Here is a 19,511-nt window from a genome sequence, read left to right as displayed (position 1 = left end):
CAGCGCTCAAGCCCTGAGCACAAGCCCAGGACTGGCAAGATAAATAAGTAAATAAGTCACTGGATCATTTAACTTTTGGGTGACAGAAAAAAAAACCCTGAAGCAGAAGAATCCTTATGTTTGAGGCTGTACCAATTGGTCATGACTTTCTTCACTTTGTTTTATTAAAATCTTGGTGTATTTTGAAACATTATGTTAGTGAAGTACAAAGGCTCAGATATTCCATCCATGAATTGAAGTCCTATAGTACCATATTTTTCATAATATAGCTTATGTTGTAGCAACACCAAAGTATGTTTCTGTAACTATTTTCCATTTATGATCTTTCTTTGTTGTAAGCTCTATTTTCTTAATAGATATATGGTACCAATAATTTTGGAGTGGTGAAAGCGTATCTGGGGAATTTTATTTAAAATACTGTTATGATGATCTCAGCTTGGGAAAAGAAGTAGTAAGAATTATGAGACTGTTGAAAGGGTTTAGATGTTGGATGCTTTGCATTAAGAAAAGGAAGTAGATAAGATCTGTTTTTATATTTTACTTGGCTGAATATAATAAAACAACTAAATGTGTAAAAAAAAATTTCAAACAACAACAAAAATACCATAGCCAGTCATATATAAAGGGTATTCATCACATTCCCTTTATTTTCCAAAAGCTTCATTCCTTACCAGTCAGAACATGTACCAACAGATATTATGACTTATTTAGTATCTCTCCTGACAAAGTTAGGCAGTTATGGTGCCTAATATACAGAAATAAAACAGTAACATGTGATCATTTCTAAAACTGCATCATCATCATCACTTACTAGTTCCTCTAAAATGAACAGAAGAAAGCAGCAAGTAATACTTAAGGAAGTTTCCACATAATCAAAACATTCCAATCCTAAAACATAAATCAGAAGCCAAGCATGTGGCCCATGCCTGCAATCCTAGCTACTCAGGAGGCTGAGATACAGAATCTAAAGAACATGAGAATCTTATCTCCAATTAACAACTAGAAAATGGGAAATGGGGCATAGCTTGAGGGGTAGGGTGGTAGCCTTGAGCTGAAGAAAATGAGAAATGGGGCATAGCTTGAGGGGTAGGGTGGTAGCCTTGAGCTGAAGAGCTCAGGGATAGTGCCCAGGCCCAAGAGTCCAAGTCCCATGATCCACAAAAAAATAAAATAAATAAATCAGATCATTATGTCATCATTATGAAGCTATATAAAACATGGTCCCTTTCTCCCTTCAAAAACATTAAAAATTCAAACTAAATAAAATTAAATTTCATTGCTATAACCTGTGACACTGTAAAATATTTTATACCATACTTGAAATAAGCATATCGTATGTAAAAATGAGTAACACTTGCAAGAGAGGGGATAGGGATAAGGGAGTGGGATAGACAATGAAGAGGAGAAGCCAGGGAGAATGCAGTTTAGAATTCATTGTATATACTACAAATTTAAGAAAAGTTAGGGAAGGAGAGAGTAAAAGGGGAGGTGAGAATACTGAAATGGGTGAGACTGATCAATCTATGTATTGTATTCATAAACTGTTTTATGACAATTTCCTAGCACAACTATTTGAAGATAATTTTTAAAAATCAGTTTTTTTAAGTCTGTGATTTCTTAACCTGGGATTCTTTTGTATATATGCATGTTTCCCATGCTGAAGGCTTACAGCTATTAGATTTACCAAAAGGCCAGAGGCCTCACAAAAAAAATTACAATAACAAGGGAATCACTTTATTTATGGATATATACTATTTTCTTGATATTTACTCACCAGAAATATCCATGAATGCACGATCCCATAATTCACTCACTGTATAGCATTCTGCAGAAGTTATGTTGACCGAAAGAACAATATCATCTTCAACATACTTTAGTATGAGATTATTTATAACGATGTTTACATTATTAACAACTCGTCTAATTAGACTCTGCACATACCCTATAAAATAGAAGACAAAAAAAGGCTTCAATTAACAGCAAACACTACTGAACTTAGTATATATGAAAGGTGGGCATTATTTAGCAGATTTTGTAGAAGAAACCAAAGTTCAGATCATTTTTTTTAACTAGCCGAAGTAACACAATATAAGTAGCAGATTCAGCCAAACAAATCCTTTTCCATGAAGCTCTATAATGAAGCTTCATATACTAAAGGAAACCATTAATAATATAGCTATTAAATACCATTATGTTATTCCAGGTTCATGCTTCCATTCCTAACTACACAGAAAGCTGGACCCTAGAAAATCACAGTTCAAGGCCACCCCAGACAGAAAAGCCCAGATGAATCCATCTGCAATTAACCAGAAAAATGCTGATCTGAAGGGGAAGGCTCAAGTGGTAGAGTGCCAGGCATGAGAAAGAAAGTTAAAAGCTATAGTGAAAGACTTCGAGTATAAGCCCTAGTACAAGTGAGAGGATTCAGAATCCAATACTAAATTCCATGTAATAATCATCCTATACAAATTTTAGAAACATTTTCATTTTCTTTTTGGGAGGTGGTACTGGAGATTAAACTCAGTCTCAAGCTTCTTTGAGACAATCCTCCTTCTTGTGTTTCCTTTGGAAATGACAGGTGTGCGTCAATCCATCCAGCCATTGTACTTGTCTAATTAGCTGGATTCAGACACACATGTGGCACCAAACCATTAGTTGGTAGTCTCATAAACTTCATTAAAACTGAGATGGACTGGAACTAGGCTGATCACAGATTTCCAATCTCTGCTTTCTAAGTAGGCAAGATACTACGCCTAAAATGAATCTTTTTTTTTTTAATAAAATAAGCACAATGCCCCACACCTATAATCCCAGCTACTTGGAAGACTAGAAAGAAGGAATTGTGAGCTTGAGGCTAACCTGGACTGCACAGTGAGAACATGGATCAAAAGGAAAGGAAGCGGGGGCGGGGGGGAGAGAATAAGATGATTGGGAGAGGGTGGAGGGAGGAGAGAGAAGAAAGAAAGCGGGACAAAAACATGGGAAGGGGTATCAATGCTTGAGAAATAATGCACTCCCTACCTAACAAATATGACTGTAACCCTTCTATACATTACCCCAACAATAAAATTTTTAAAAAGCACAATTAAAAGGTTTAAATGCAACAAAGTTAGTATATTCTGACTACATAATATATCAGAACATTTAAAGAAGAATAAGTGATAGCCAAACACCAGTAGCTCATGTCTATAATACTAGTTACTCAGTAGGCTACTGAGATCTGTGGATCAAGGTCTAAAGCCAGTCCAGTAAAACAAATTGAGATACTACTAATTAATCAACAAAAAGCTGGAAGTGGAGAAGTAGCTAAAGTGGTAGGACTCAAAGTTCAAGTCCCAGTACTGGCCCAAGTGTGTGTATATATGCATGCACATGCACACACACACATGTATACACACACGTGTGTATACATACTATATATACTAATATATGTAATATATACAAATATATATTTATATGCACATGCATATGTGAATAGAATGAAAAAAGTATAGAAAGACTTGAAAAAATTAAACCAGGGAAATACAAAGAAAACTAAAAACAATAGTTTTTATAAAACTTAAAACAACAAAAGTAATAGATGAGCATTCTTTATCTCCATAGAATCACCCAATTTCTCTTTGATATCATACAGAATACTTTATAACCACACAAGTTTCTTACATAAGATACAGATATCTAAGAAACTTAACTGAAAATATAAATGAAACTAATTAAATGTAAACAGTATTTTAAGAGACAACAAGCATAGTTACTAAGGAGGCTGAAATTTGAAGGCTGCCACTCAAAGGCAGAAAAGTCTCTGATACTCTTATATTAGATTAGTCAGAAAAAGAACTGGAAGTATTATACCACATTTTTTTTATTCATTCATCTACTGAGGGGCATCTGGGTGGATCAAGATATGTGGTATATATACCCAATGGAATTCTATGCTTCCACAAGAAAAAATGGTATTGCTGCATTCATAAAGAAATGGAAAGACTTGGAAAAAAATCATATTAAGTGAAGTAAGCCAGATCCAAAGAAACATATGCTCCATGGATTCCCTCATTTGTAATAATTAGTATATATCTAGTATAGTTCTAGCAGAGGATCACAATAGCTCAATAGCTTAATATCATTCTACATATGACCATGTAGAATGATATTAATCAAAATGAACTCCAAGATATAGAAACAAGGTTTGTGTTGTTGTGTTGCTGTATTTAATGTACTGTACAAAGTTCTTTCTTTCTTTTTATTCCTTGAGTTTATCCCCTGCAGTCAGTTTTTGATTCTGGTATCATGTACCTTGTATATACATTTATCTGATTTGGGGAAAGGAAGGGGAATAACAAAATGGTCAAACAACGACAAAGGGTGAGCCAATGCAACAGCAACACTCACAAAACACTAAGTTGGAAATGAACTCTACAACTTGGGAAGGTGGGGGGAAGAGTGAAGATGGGGATAGGAATGGCGGAGAAAAAAGGAGGAAGGGGTAACAATGTTTGACAAAAAATGTACTCATCACCTGTGTCTTATGTAACCGTAACCTCTCTGTACACCACCTTTGCAACAAAATTACATTAAAGGGGATAAAAAGCTGGTGGCTCAAGTGGAAGAGTGCACAGTCATGAATTAATAGTCTAAAGGACAGTGCTTAGGCTCTGACTTCAAACCCCTATAGCAGCATGCAAAAATTACTTTAAATGAAAGACAAAAAAGATAAAACTTTTCACTTTATTCAAATCCATTTTCCACTACAAAAACTAATTAAAAGGTAACTAAACTTTAAGCTACTTCAAGAAATAATTAGATACATATATGTATATATATCCTTTGAAGTAGAACATTTACTGGACAAAAATCAAAAACAACTTTTGTTGTTACTGTGCTAAAAATTTGCTAGAAGTAAACTTATTTAAATCTATTCTACCATAACTATGTTTGAAGTGAACTGAATCTGAAGATATAGCTGAGAGATAGGGCAAGACCCAGAATTGAATCTTAACACGGCAAAAAAGATACAAACTTCATTCACTCTCAAATAGATGAAAATAAAGAGAAGCTATTAGCAGCTTTCAGACCGCCAATTCTCATATACTATAAAATTAATATTTAAACAGTAATAAAATTTGAAACAAGCTTGTATAAGTCAATGTTGAAAATTGCTCTAAATGAATCAGATTTCCAAAAGAAATTTTAAAACTAAAAGTTTCTGGCCCAATAAAACATATTTACTCCATGTTTTTAACCTGTATGTTAAGGGGGAAAAAAAGATTCTAAAAAGTAAGTAAACATGAGTAATACTGGTTTTCTAATTACTGAAAAAACCTTAATCATTACAGAATTTGTAAAAGGTTAAGAGCTCTTCAGAGAGTCATAAAATTTTGTCATCTTTAAAGTAAGGTGAAGGGTAACACTGAAAATATATAATACAAATTAAAAGAAACATAATAACCACTGGCACTATTTATGGGTTTTTTATCAAGTTTTAAGATTCACTCTTCAGTTTCATTATAAAATTGATCTAGAAACTGGGAAGTATAAATCAATTTGTCCAAATTTAAAAAAATAAATTATCTTAAAAAGAACTAACTCGGGCTGAACAATCCAATCAAAAGGCATAGAGCAACAGACTGGATTAAGAAACAAGACCCCTCTATATGTTGCCTCCAAAAGACCCACCTCACTGCCAAAGACAGAAACAAATTCCAAGTGAAAGGATAGAAACGAATTTTCCACTCCAGTGCACCATGCAAAAAAGCAGGAGTAGCAATCTTAATCTCCGACAAAATTAACTTCTCAGTAAAATCAGTACATAAACATAAAGATGGCCTCTACATATTAGTAAAGGGTACAATCCATACCCTCAATACTATAGTTATAAACATTTACTCCCCCAACACGGGAGCACCCAAATACATCAAGCAAACTCTCTTAGAATTACAGAACAAGACAGACTCAAACACAATCATAGTGGGAGACTTCAATACTCCACTCTCACCAAATGACAGGTCAACTCAACAAAAGTTAAGCAAAGACACCATCGACTTAAACGACACCATAGCCCAGCTGGGCTTAACACATATGCACAGTCTTCCAGCCAATGGTGAAATATTATACATTTTTGTCAGCAACACATGGAACATACTCCAAAATACATCATAGAATAGTTCATACAGAAAACTTAAATGGATACAAGAGGACTGATACAATCCCATGCATTGTATCTGATCACAGTGGAGTCAGACTAGTTCTGAACAATGCAGTATAAGTCAAAAAACATTCAAATACTTGGAAGCTAAATAACACACTTCTGAATAACTCCCGAGTTACAGATCAGATCAAAGAAGAAATTCAAAACTTCCTTGAATGTAATGACAATCAAGAGATATCACAAAGGAACTTATGGGGCTCAGCAAAGGCAGTTCTAAGGAGCAAATTTATCACACTAGGAGCACATACTAAAAAGACAGAAGAAGAGCATGTAAATACCCTAAAAAAAACTGAAACACCTAGAGGAGCAAGAAAAAGTTAATTCTAAAACAACTAAAAGGACAGAAATAACAAAAATAAAATCAGAAATATCAGAGATTGAAATAAGGTTGACTATACACAAAAATTAATAAATCAAAAAGTTGGTTCTTTGAAAGACAGACCCCTGGCAAGATTAATCAAAAAAAGGAGAGGGGAGACTCAAATAAGCAAAATTAGAGACTCCACGGAAACAATTACAACTGATATCCATGAAATTCAGTCCATTATGAATAAGTACTACCAGGGCCTATATTCAAAGAAACAAGAAAATCTAGTAGAAATGGATGATTTCTTAAATAAATATAGGCTACCCACATTGAACAATGAAGAGGTAAACAAGCTGAACAAACGAATTTCATACAATGAAATTGCGGAAGTAATCAGGGATATGCCAACCAAAAAGAGCCTAGGTCCAGATGGTTTCACTGCGGAATTCTACAAGACGTTTAAAGATGAAATAACACCTATACTCTTCAAACTCTTCCAAAAAATAGAAGCAGAAGGAGCAATACCAAACTCATTTTATGAAACTAATATTACTCTCATCCCCAAACCAGGGAAAGACCCAACAAAAAAAGAAAACTACAAACCTATCTCTCTAATGAACACGGACGCAAAATTCCTCAATAAAATACTAGCCAACAGAATCCAGAAACAAATTTACATACTAAGATCAAGTAGGCTTCATCCCACAGAAGCAAAGCTGGTTTAACATTCACAAATCAATCAATATATCACATCAATAGAGCTAAGGATAAGAATCATATGATAATTTCTCTGGACGCAGAGAAGGCATTCAACAAAATACAACATCCATTCATGTTGAAAGCACTAGAAAAAAATAAGAATAAGAGGTACATTCCTTAAAATAATCAAAGCCATATATGACAAAGCTACAGCCAGTATACTAAATGGTGAAAGACTGGAACCATTTACCTAAAATCAGGAATTAGACAAGAATGCCCACTCTCTCCACTTCTCTCCAAGGTGCTGGAACCCTTAGCCAGAGCAATAAGGCAAGAAAAGGACATCAAAGGGATCCACATAGGGAAAGAAGAAATTAAACTATCCCTAATTGCAGGTGACATGATCCTCTACTTGAGTGACCCAATAAGCTCCACTCCCAAACTCCTAGAATAAACCACTTTAGCAAAGTGGCAGGATGCAAAATTAACCTTCAGAAGACAGTAGCCTTCTTGTCCGCCAACAATACATAAACAGAGGCCAAATCAAGAAAATGATCCCATTCGCAATAGCCCACAAAAGAATAAAATACTTAGGAATTAACTTAACCAAAGATGTAAAGCAATTAGTTAATGAAAACTATAAAAACCTAACAAAAGAAAGTAAAGAGGACACCAGGAAATGGAAAGACATCCCATGCACATGGATAGGGAGAACCAACATAGTGAAAATGGTTATACTGCCAAAATTGATATACAAATTCAATGCAATCCCCATCAAAATCCCAAAGATATTCTTTACTTAAATAGAAGATACAATCCAAAGGTTCATATGGAACAAGAAAAAACTTAGAAGCCAAAACAATTCTAGGCAAAAAGAGCAATGCAGGTGAAAAGATATTTACCAATAATACATCTGAGAAATGCTCAATATGCAGGGAACTCAAGAAACTAATCCCCCCAAAACCCAACAAACCATGAACTAAATGGGCAAAGGAACTAAAGAGAGATTTATCAAAAGAAGAGATTAAAATGGCAGAAAAGCATATGAGAAAATGTTCGTCATCCATGGTCATAAATGAAATGCAAATAAAAACAGCCCTAAGATACCACCTTATCCCAACAAGAATGGCCAAGATTTTTGAACTCAGACAATGACAGATGCTGGTGGGGTTGTGGAGAAAAAGGAACCCTACTACACTGCTGGTGGGATTGTAAACCAATTCAGCCACTCTGGAAAGCAGTGTGGAGGTTTCTTAAAGAACTAAAAATTGACCTTCCCTCCAATTCTGACATACCACTGCTGGGCATCTACCCTGAACATCATAACCCAAGATATGATAAGGACACCAACAAAAAAGAAAAAGAAAAGAACACCTTCTCCCATTTATAGAACTGATCTGCCCAAAAGCCAAATTAATTACCAAATTTTGTTTGGTACAATTAGAAAAAAACACAAATACCAGCACTAACATCACTATAGTACTAACTAAAGATGTTCACTTGAAGAATACTAGTAACTTAGAATGTATATTTGAATGAAGGTAGAGCTATAATGTGGTATCCTAACTTTAGCCTCTGACAATAGATCAACAGATCATGCCAAAAGACTGTCAAAAATTAACCAACTGATAGCTTCAACCCTTGGAAGACATAGGAAGGGGAAAGCAGATATACCAATCTCCACACACAAAAAAAGGCAAAATGTACTAAAACAAATCTAAAAGGACTGACTGATACTTTTTCTAACTGTAAAAAGGCAATAATGAAATTTGTTGATTGAGCTAACACGATACCTTTCATTCACTAAACATTTGCCAAGGAACTAATTATGCCAAGCCACTACTGTCATGGGTATACAAAAACATCAGAAAGTCAGGTGCTACTGCCTCAAACCTGTAATCCTAATTACTCAGGATGCTGAGATCTAAGGAATGCAGTCTGAAGGCAGCCCATGCAGAAAAGTCCATAAGACTTTTAAATGAGACTGTTAACCACCAGAAAATTGAAAAGTCCATAAGACTTTTAAATGAGACTGTTAACCACCAGAAAACTGGAAGCGAATCTGTGTGGCTCAAAGTAGTAGAGTGCTAGTCCTGCATGAAAAGCTCAAATGTCCTGTTCAAGTCCCACAACCAACAAAAATAGATGAATAAAATAAATACATAAATAAATAAATGAGATAATAGATAAGGTCTTTTCCATTATAAATGTTACAATTCACAGTAAATTTTATTTTATCCTTTTTTTAAGTTTTATTGTTGAGGTGATGTATAAAGGGTTTACAGTTACATTCCTCAGTTAGTGGACACATTAGTTCTTGAACATTGTTACCCTTTCCCATATTTTTCTCTTACTTTCCCTCCCCCACCCCCTCCCACTCATCTTGTTTTTACCTTACCTTCCCTTTTGCAAATAAACAAACATATATACAATACACCAGGTACCAACATGAGATAAACCATAAGGGGAAAAAAAAGAAAAAAAAAATAATTTCACATAATATATTAAGAACAACAATCATAAAGATAAACCTCTTGTTTCCATATCCTTGAGTTCGTTTCACTTAGCATAGTGAATTTTAGACTTTTCAAAAATTAGAATAACCTCATGTCTTTTCTCTGTAATCAACAAAAAAGAGTCAACACGAGGGCTGGGAATATGGCTTAGTGGTAGAGTGCTTGCCTAGCATTCATGAAGCAGGGTTCAATCCTCCAGTACCACAAAAACAGAAAAAGCTGGAAATGGTACTGTGGCTCAAATGGTAAACCTCTAGCTTTGAGCACAAAGAGGCTCATGGAACAGAGCCCAGGCCCTGAGTTCAAGCTTTAAGACCAGCAACAAAAAAGAAAAAAAGAAAAAAGGTGGGGATGGGGAGGGGGGTGGGGCGACAGGTTGATGGTACAAGGACAGTGTGAATTGCTACTGAGAGAGGCTGTGAGAAAGAAACTCAGAACTAATTTGCTACCAAAAAACCCAAAATCTACTGCTAAACTAAAGTAATAACCAGTAACAACTAAAATTCTAGCTTTTCAGATTTATTATAAGTTACCTGGCGGTAAATCAGGATCTGTAGGAGCAGCCTGTTGAACTTTTCGAGGTTTTATTGATGATTTGGTATTCTCTGAAGTACTACGGTTAGTAGAATTAGAACCACAGCTTTCATGGTCATCCTATTTTTATTTTAAAGAAAGAAAAATAAACCAATTACATTCAAGACCTAGAAAATTTTTATTTAATATATGAAATGTATGGATTACTATGGAAGATAATTAGACTTCCAACTTTACTTTTTAGTGCTAAAACTCTAGGCTAGTTTCAAAATTTACATTCCCAAACAACATTTTTTTAAATAGTAGTACTTAGGGGAAGAGTCTAACGGTGTAACTCACCTGAATAACTTAAGTACTGTTTAGCAAAATGAATACCAGGACACTGAATAAGGTTTTGGAGGAGAGGACATAGAGGGGGACATGAATGGAGGAAGGGTGAACAAATGTAATCATTATATACAATGTGTATTATGTAAAAATGAACTATATAAGTTGAGAGTAGGGACAGTAGGAAACAGAAGGGACATTGATCAAGAAACATTGTACTCAGAACAGATTCATAAAATTGTAACCGCTTTGTACAACTATGTAATAATTTCCAATCTAGCCAAGAAATATACCTTTTAAAATATTATTAGTATATTAATATTACAATGATACTTAATATATATGCAGCTTTTAAATAATTTCCATATTGCCAGGAGCTGGTGCTCACACATATAACCCTAGCTACTCAGGACGCTGAGATCACAAGATTGCAGTTTAAAGGCAACCCAGATGAATTCTATCTCTAATTAATCACTAAAAGTAAAGCTGTGTGTGGCTCCAATGGTAGATTATTAGCCTTGAACAAAACAACTGAGGAAAACAGCTTGGGCGCTGAGTTAAAATCACAAGACCAATATAATAAAAATAATATTATTATTACATAAAATAACAATAATAAAATTAAATGCCTATCAAAAAATAACAATTTATTGTTATTGAACAATATATAAATAAAAATATATAAAATAATATTGCCATATAACAATAATATTATTTACATCTCAAGCATGGAATTAAGGTTCTCTTATTTGCTTATATATTAAATTCCTCACAATGACGAGGCATCATTGTATATATGCATGTATATATGTATGTACATATGTATGAAAATGTGACAAGGAAATCTACTTGCACAACCATTATTATACTAACAGGTTTTTTTTTGGGGGGGGGAGGTTCATGGGACTTGAACTTGGCATGCGCAGAGTCCTTGAGCTCTTCAGCTCAGGAACAACCCCACTTCCCATTTTCTAGAGGTTAATTTGAGATAAGAATCTCAGGTCCTTTCGTGCCTGGGCTGGCTTTGAACCTTGATCCTCAAATCTCAGTCGCCTCAGTAGGTAGGATTACATTGCAACAGGCTCCTAACAAGTTGGTTTCTTTTTATTTTTTGTATATTTTTATTGTAATTAATAAAAGGGTTACATGATATTTGCCAGATAGAAGGTGCATTAATTCACATACATTGATACCCTTTCACATGTCTTGGTCCCCATTACCCGCCCCTCCACCCCCCCCCCCCCGTCTTGGTTTTCCCCCTTTCCCTACCTAATTTCAAATAACCAAATATAAATGAATATATCAGATAACAAAGTGAGATACTGTAACAATATGAGATAACCAAGGGACAGCAAAGGAGATGAGAGATAACATAGTACATTAAGGACAACAATCACTCATTATATGGCTTTTGTTTCAATGTCCTGGAGGTCCTTTCAATTAGCTTCATACTATATGGTCTTACGTATCAAGGTTTTGCTCTATTGCAGATCTCTGCTAGTAGAGCCCAAGGTTTCTACTGATTATGACAAATGAGGGAAACCATTAAGCCTAAGTTCCTTTGAGTCTGGCTTACTTCACTTAATATGATTTTTTTCTAAGTCTTTCCATTTCCTAACAAATGGGGCGATGTCGTTTTTTCTGACAGCAGCATAGAATTCCATTGTGTACAAATACCAAAACTTGTTGATCCACTCATCAACTGAGGGACATCTAGGTTGGTTCCATATCTTTGCTATGGTGAATAGTGCTGCAATGAACATTGTTGTGCTAGTGGATTTAGTGTGCTCTTGCTTCTGGATGGTTGGGTAAATGCCAAGTAGTGGAATTGCTGGGTCATAGGGGAGCTATGTTTAGCCTTTTGAGGCACTGCCACACAGCTTTCCATACAATCCCGCCATACCACTTCTGGGCACCTACCCTGAACATCATAACCCAAGGACACCTGCTCAGCTATGTTCATCTCTGCACTACTCACAATAGCCAGGCAATGGAAACAATCCAGATGCCATACTGCAGATGAATGTGGTATATATATATATATGAATTCTACATAGCCAACAGACAAGATAAAATAATGGCATTTGTAGGAAAGTGGATGAATCTACAGCAAATTATGTTGATTGAGACAATTCAAGACCAAAGGAACAAAAAGCGCATGATATCCTTAATATGTGGCTATTAGATCCAAGGAGAACAAGAGCGAGGACTCAAAAGTTGCATACCCAATGCTATAGACATGGTAATGGAAATATAAACATAACTATATAGACATAAAAATCTATGACTCTAGGGCCGGGAGTTTGGCCTAGTAGTAGAGTGCCTGCCTAGCATGCACAAAGACCCGGGTTCGATTCCTCGGCACCACATACATAGAAAAAAGTCGAAAGTGGTGCTGAGGCTCAAGTGGTAGAGCGCTAGCCTTGAGAAAGTCCAAGGACAGTGCTGAGGCCCTGAGCTCAAGCCCAGGACTGGTGCAAAAAAAAAAAAAAAAAAAAAAACCCTATGACTTTATAGACATCATGTTTTATTTCATAAACTAATATGTATCTATGACATACAAACCCTTAGCCTAATTTTGATTAAGTTCTAAAAACTAAGTGCCAGTGATTGTATATAGAGATTCCCTTCTTGAACACTTGTTTGTTAAACTTGTCATTTGAAATATGATGTAAAAATCAATGTTAATAAATTCTTTAATAAAAAAGTAGGAATGGAACTTGTTAATGTATCTCTGTTTATATTTGACTTTTAAATTATTTTCTTTTCTTTTTTTTTTTTTTTTGATCAATCATGGGACTTGAACTCTGGGCCTGGACACAGTCCCTGAGCTCTTCAGCTCAAGGCTACTGCCTTACCCCTTGAACTACAGCCCCACTTCTGGTTTTCTAGTGGTTAGTTGGAGATAAGAGTATCACTGTAGGGGCCGGGAGTTTGGCCTAGTGGTAGAGTGCTTGCCTAGCATGCACGAAGACCCGGGTTCAATTCCTCAGGACCACATATGTAGCAAAAAGCCAGAAGTGGTGCTGTGGCTCAAGTGGTAGAGCCCTAGCCTTGAGAAAATCCAGGGACAGTGCTCAGGCACTGAGCCCAAGCCCAGGACTGGCAAAAAAAAATTAAAATGTAAAGGCCTGAGTTCAAACCCCAGTACCACAAAATGTAACAAAAGAACATGATGTGATATAAGGGCTAAAATGTAGAACCCTTAGTGGCAGATCACTTGTCCAGCATATACAATGCTCCGGGTGTGACTCACAGTATCATAGGAAAAGAAACTTAGATAGAATGTTTCAGGATGGATACTAAATGAGGAAGACCCATTAACAAATCTCCAGTATACAATTAATGTATGATAATTTAAATATTTTTCAATATTTGTGCTAATTAGAAATCTTCCAAAATATGCTAATTTAAAGATCTTCAAAAATAAATAAATACATCAGAATTCATACAATAGCAGAAGTTAAAGGCATGGAGTAGTTTAAAAAATCAAAGTACAAATAACAATAGAGATATAGTCAGTACTTATAGTTGAACTGTTTTGGGATTTGGTGATTAGTAAGAGGCTGCAATCAGTAAACTATAATAAAGGAAATTTAGTGATTCCAGTAGAGGTACAAATATGGCAAAAGTATATGAGTAGCTCAAAACATGAATCAGAATTTAAACTGGAATTAACAAGCATAGGTTGTTCTTCACACACACACACACACACACACACACACACACACACACACAAATGGTATTAGGGGGCTAAGGATGTGGATTAGTGGTAGAGTATTTTCCTAACTGCATGAAGCCTGGGATTTGATTCCTCAGTACCATATCAACTGAAAAAGCTGGAAGTGGCACTGTGGCTGAAGTGACAGAGTGCTAGCCTTCAATAAAAGAAGCTCAGAATCAAAACACATGTCCTGAACTCCTTTGCTCAAGGCTAGCACCCTACCACTTTGAGCCACAGAGCTAATTCTGGTTTTCAGGTAGTCCAATTGGAGGTAAGATTCTCATGGTCTTTCCTGCACAAATTGGCTTTGAACCACCGTAGGTAGGATTACAGGCATGAGCAACCAGCACCCGGCTCATCATTAATTCTTTAAAATGACATCTACTGTTATTTGGGGAGGGGGTGTTTAAAACTGTAAGTTCTAAAGGACTAAAGGGGAAAAGGAAGCCTGACTATAATTACTTTTAGTTCAACTTTTATTCTTTAAAATGTCCATTCATACATTACTGCAAAATGTTAACATGAAAAGCACAGTATTAATTTTTAAACATGTGGTTACTTCAAAAGTCCAGAAGTAAAACATGTTCATTAAAGATATGTGGAAATGTTCCATGCAAACTGCCAAAACTATCATAATTATGAAAATACTTAACACTTAAATCACATACTAAATATAGATTACAATGATGTCATTAATAGCATTGCGGCCAAAATGCATTAAAACTACTGCAATCCAATAAATCTGGCACACATATGATAACAAACAAGCTAAAGCAAAGGAGAGAACAAATTACTTTTATTTCTGAAATGTTATTAGCAAAAATAGGGTGAAACAAAGTAAGCTAATTATTTCCAAAAAAGTATATACATTCGCAGTCATCAACTCTTCCTTAAAAACTATATTGATCACCAATCATGCTTTTTTCTTAATTTCAGTCATAAAAATTGTGATTATATACCAATATATAAATAGAAAATAATGCTTTTGGGCTGGGCACTAGTGGCTCACACCTGTAATCCTAGCTACGTTAGGAGGCTGAGATCTGAGGAATGCGGTTCAAATTCAGCCCAGCCACAAAATGTCCATAAGACTCTTTTCTCCAAGTAACCACCAGAAAACCAGAAGAGGTGCTATGACTCAAGTGGTAGAGTGCTTTGCACTGAAGTGCTCAGTGACAATGACCAGGCCCTGAGTTCAAGCCCCACAAACAAGAGAGAGAGAGAGAGAAAGAGAGAGAGAGAGAGAGAGAGAGAGAGAGAGAGAGAGAGAGAGAGAGAGAGAGAGAGAAATGCTTTTCATAATTTGAACTTGTTCTTACTTAAATGATATTTTAATTATGTCAATTACAAGACTTACATTTAAATCTAGTCCCAATCAAATTAAATAAAATCACAGCAAAATAAGCTGGGCACAATGGCTCATGCCTGTAATTCTCACTACTCAGGAGGCTGAGATCTAAGGATTAAGATTCAAAGCCAGCCCGGACACTACAAAACCATGAGACTTTTACCATCAATTAATCACTGGGAAGTGGGGCTTTGGCTCAAGGTTAGGGTGGTAGCCTTGAGCTGAAGAGCTCAGGGACAATGCCCAGGCCCAGAGTTTAAGCCCCACAATCCACAAAAAAAAAAAAAAAAAAAAAGCAAAATAAGACTAAGGGTAGAAAGGCTATAAAGTAATTTTAATATTTACTATTACAAATAAAATTGGTCCCCTCATTTGTTTTGAATTTACCATATGTGTTTTAATGGGAAGCATTACTTGAGACTATTACAAATCTTTACTTCATTGAAACCTCGAATTATGAGCAAAAGAAACTACGTTCTCAAAAGCACTAGCTAAAATATTTTCAGATAACTTTTAATCCCAAACATATTATGCCTACATCTTTCTTATTTAAGATGCAATTTTTCTAAAATGTCTGTTGAATGTATTTCATTGCGAAAGAATGTTTCCTCTTCAGGACCACATAGCTACTTCTGAAAATACTGCCCTTTGCTTCTCATGAAACAAGCAAGAATATAATTTCCTTATAAAAGTTCATAATAGAAGAAAAATATGAAAAGCACTCCATGCAAATAAATCTATCACTTTCACGCTAACAACTTCATGTTGCATGCATACTTACACCCTTCAGCTTTATAATTCTAGTCAGCTGAAAATTGAAAACCATCAACTACCAGACACATAAAGACAAGAACAACACTGAAATTATATTACCTGCCCCCACATTATATTTGTATTAACAATTATCACTTTTACTATTAAAGAAACAACATCCTATGATAGATTCAACTTATTCATGAAGAATTTTTTTAGGTGAGTAAATCTTAAGATTGCAAAAATAATAGGATGAGTAACTACTTATCACTGCCACAATCAATATAAAAAGTTCCACATTCACTACTCACAACTCTCACAAAGATCCTGAAAGGTACTGTCATTCACATTTAACAAATAAGAACAGTAAGTTGATAAAAGTTTAATAGATTGTCTAAGTGACACTTTTTTATGAATATTAGGTTCACTTACAAGATGAGAAAGTTCAAAAACAGAAACTAGATTATCAAAGTGACAGCTTTTGATGAATACTGTTAGTTCACTAAAGAAATGAGAAAGTTCAAAAACAGACTAAGCTATTTCTATGCATCTTCTAATAATTTGCCATCCTTTGTTCATTCACTGGATTTTTTCCAGTACTGGGATTTTGAACTGAGTGCCCTGAGTTTGCTAAGCAAGTGCTCTACAAGTTGAGCCATGCTCCAAATTCCTTTTAGTCACATTTCAGATAGAGCTCTGTGAGTTTGCCAGGCCAGCCTCTAATAGCTTCAAACAGCTTCAAAGAATTAGTTTTATAGGCATGTAGCATACCACTTTTCTTTTAAATAAAAGGTAGTCAGAGCAACTATTTCAAAAGAAACCGTTACACAAAAACAGATAAGCAAGAATTACCTCCAAGATTGAATCCAGAAATCAGCATTGTTTTTTACAGTCCGGGGGCTTGAACTCAGGGTCTGGGCACTGTCCTTGGGCTTTCTCAAGACTAGCACTCTATCACTGAGCCACAGCACCACTTCCAGCTTTTTCTACGTGTGTGGTACCAATGAATGGAACCACTTTCAGCTTTTTCTTTGTATGTGGTTCTGAGGAATCGAACCTGGGTCTTCATGCCTAGACAAGCACTCTACCACTCAGCCCCAGAAATCAGCATTTTAAACTAAAGACAGGAGCAAAGTTTGGGGGGTTTTGTCAGTAACAAGGATTAATGCGGGGCTTCTTACTAACTCACTTTTTGTCAGTTAACTAGAGATGTAGTCTCACAAAATTTCTGCCTGCGCTAGCCTTGAACCACAATCTTCTAAATCTTAGCTTTGTGAGTATGTGAAATTATAGCACCCAGCCAGCCAAGAATTTCTCAAAGACATAAAAACTAAAAAAATTTGTAGCAATGAGCCAGGTGCAGTGCTTACCCTGTAATCATAGCTACTCAAGAGGTTGAGATCTGAGGATTGTGGTTTAACACCAGCCAGGGCACTAAAGTCCATGAGACTCTTATCTCCAAGTAACTGCTAAAAAGCCAGATGTGGCAATACAGCTCAAGGGGTAGGACGGTAGCCTTATGCTGCAGAGGTCAGGGAGAGCACATAGGCACAGGGTTTAAGCCCCATGTCTGACAAAAAAAAAAAAAAAAAAAAAAAAAAGAATTTGTAGCAATATGAAATGGACAACAAAAAAAAAAACCTATAGCATAGTTACTCAGGAAGCTCTCAGGCAGGAAACTCCTATTTCCATTAACCAGCAAAATGGTAGAAGTAGAGCTGTGGCTCAAGTAGTAGAGTGCCAGCCTTGAGCAAAGGAGCTAAGAACTGCACCCAGTTTCTGAATTCAAGCTCGGTATCAGGAACAAAAACAAAAAGAACACAAAAAACATAAATATGACCAAAAATGATAAGGTGAGTAAACATTTTCCTTAAGTTAATTGTTCTAAAAAGTAACATATTACAATGTGTACCAAATATTGAAGAGCTATGACAATGTTATCACAAGTGATGGTATGGAATAAAGCAAAGTACAATGTTTAAATCACTGTAAGCACATTAATATAAAGGATAATTCATTATCTGTGAAGAAATATAACAAGAGATATAATACTGAGAGTAGGTAGTAATAAGTTATATGTGCATACTCTAAACGTCTACAAACAACAAAAAGTTAGAGGCAATAAAATTAATAATAATGGAGGGCTAAATGGAGGGCTAAAATATAACCATTCTCTTGTGGAAGGGAAGAAGGGATACATTCCAGGGTCTTTAGGGAATGACTGAAACTGCTCAGCTTTTTGCTGATTAATTTGAGTTGTGTTTCTATCGTGTGTGTGTGTGTGTGTGTGTACATGCTAATAATACTTTATTAATTACACAGGGTAAAATTAACAATTATAACAATAAGATAATTATAAATCAACAGACTAAAATTTTCAGCAGCATCATTCTTGCTCTTTGGGGCCACTGTTAAGATAATTTAAACAGGGGCCAGGAGTTTGGCCTAGTGGTTAAAGTGCTTGCCTAGCATGCACGAAGACCCGGGTTCAATTCCTCGGTACCACATATGTAGAAAAAAGCCGGAAGTGGTGCTGAGGCTCAAGTGGTAGAGCTCTAGCTTTGAGAAAGTCCAAGGACAGTGCTCAGGCCCTGAGCTCAAGCCCAGGACTGGCAAAAACAAAAAAACAAGATAATTTAAACATGAGCACTGCAAAAACATAACAGACCCTGTGGTAAATTGATTATTATTAAGTGACTGAGCAGTAGGCAGCACTTATAGCATACAGGCTGAACAAAGGAATTATTCATGTCCAGAGATTTCATCACCCTACTCAAAATGACTTGCCTATTCCCATTTAATATTTTAAGACTGCAGCTGACCTCCACTATTTAAAATCACAGAAAGGAAAAATCACAGCCAAGTACGGTGGCTCACTCCTGTAATCCTAGCTACTCAGGAGGCTGAAATCTGAAGATCAAGATTCAAAGCCAGCCCAGGCACAAAAGAATCTGAGACTCTTATGTCCAATTAACCTCTAGAAAACAGGAAGTGGGGCTTGGCTCAAGGGTAGAGTGGTAGCCTTGAGCTGAAGAGCTCAGGGACAGTGTCCAGGCTGAGTTCAAGCCTCATGACCCACAAAAATAAATAAATAAATT

General features: G+C 35.7%; 1 protein-coding gene across 1 annotated transcript in view; it reads right to left on the bottom strand.

Moving 5' to 3' along the window:
- Positions 1-19,511, bottom strand: part of Vps13b (vacuolar protein sorting 13 homolog B) — a 494,062-nt gene that overhangs the window by 464,895 nt on the left and 9,656 nt on the right. The window contains exons 4-5 of the mRNA XM_090339134.1: positions 10,261-10,381; positions 1,775-1,942 (exon numbers count right to left, since the gene is read on the bottom strand). Coding sequence (XP_090195260.1) covers positions 1,775-1,942; positions 10,261-10,381 — 289 coding nt within the window. The remainder of the gene's footprint in view (positions 1-1,774; positions 1,943-10,260; positions 10,382-19,511) is intronic.

This window comes from Megascapheus bottae, chromosome 9 (assembly GCF_031878675.1).
Source record: "Megascapheus bottae isolate mThoBot1 chromosome 9, mThoBot2.hap1, whole genome shotgun sequence".
Taxonomy (NCBI): Eukaryota; Metazoa; Chordata; class Mammalia; order Rodentia; family Geomyidae; genus Megascapheus; species Megascapheus bottae.
The sequence above is the reverse complement of the archived record's forward strand: the minus strand, read 5'-3'. Positions and strand labels throughout refer to the sequence as shown.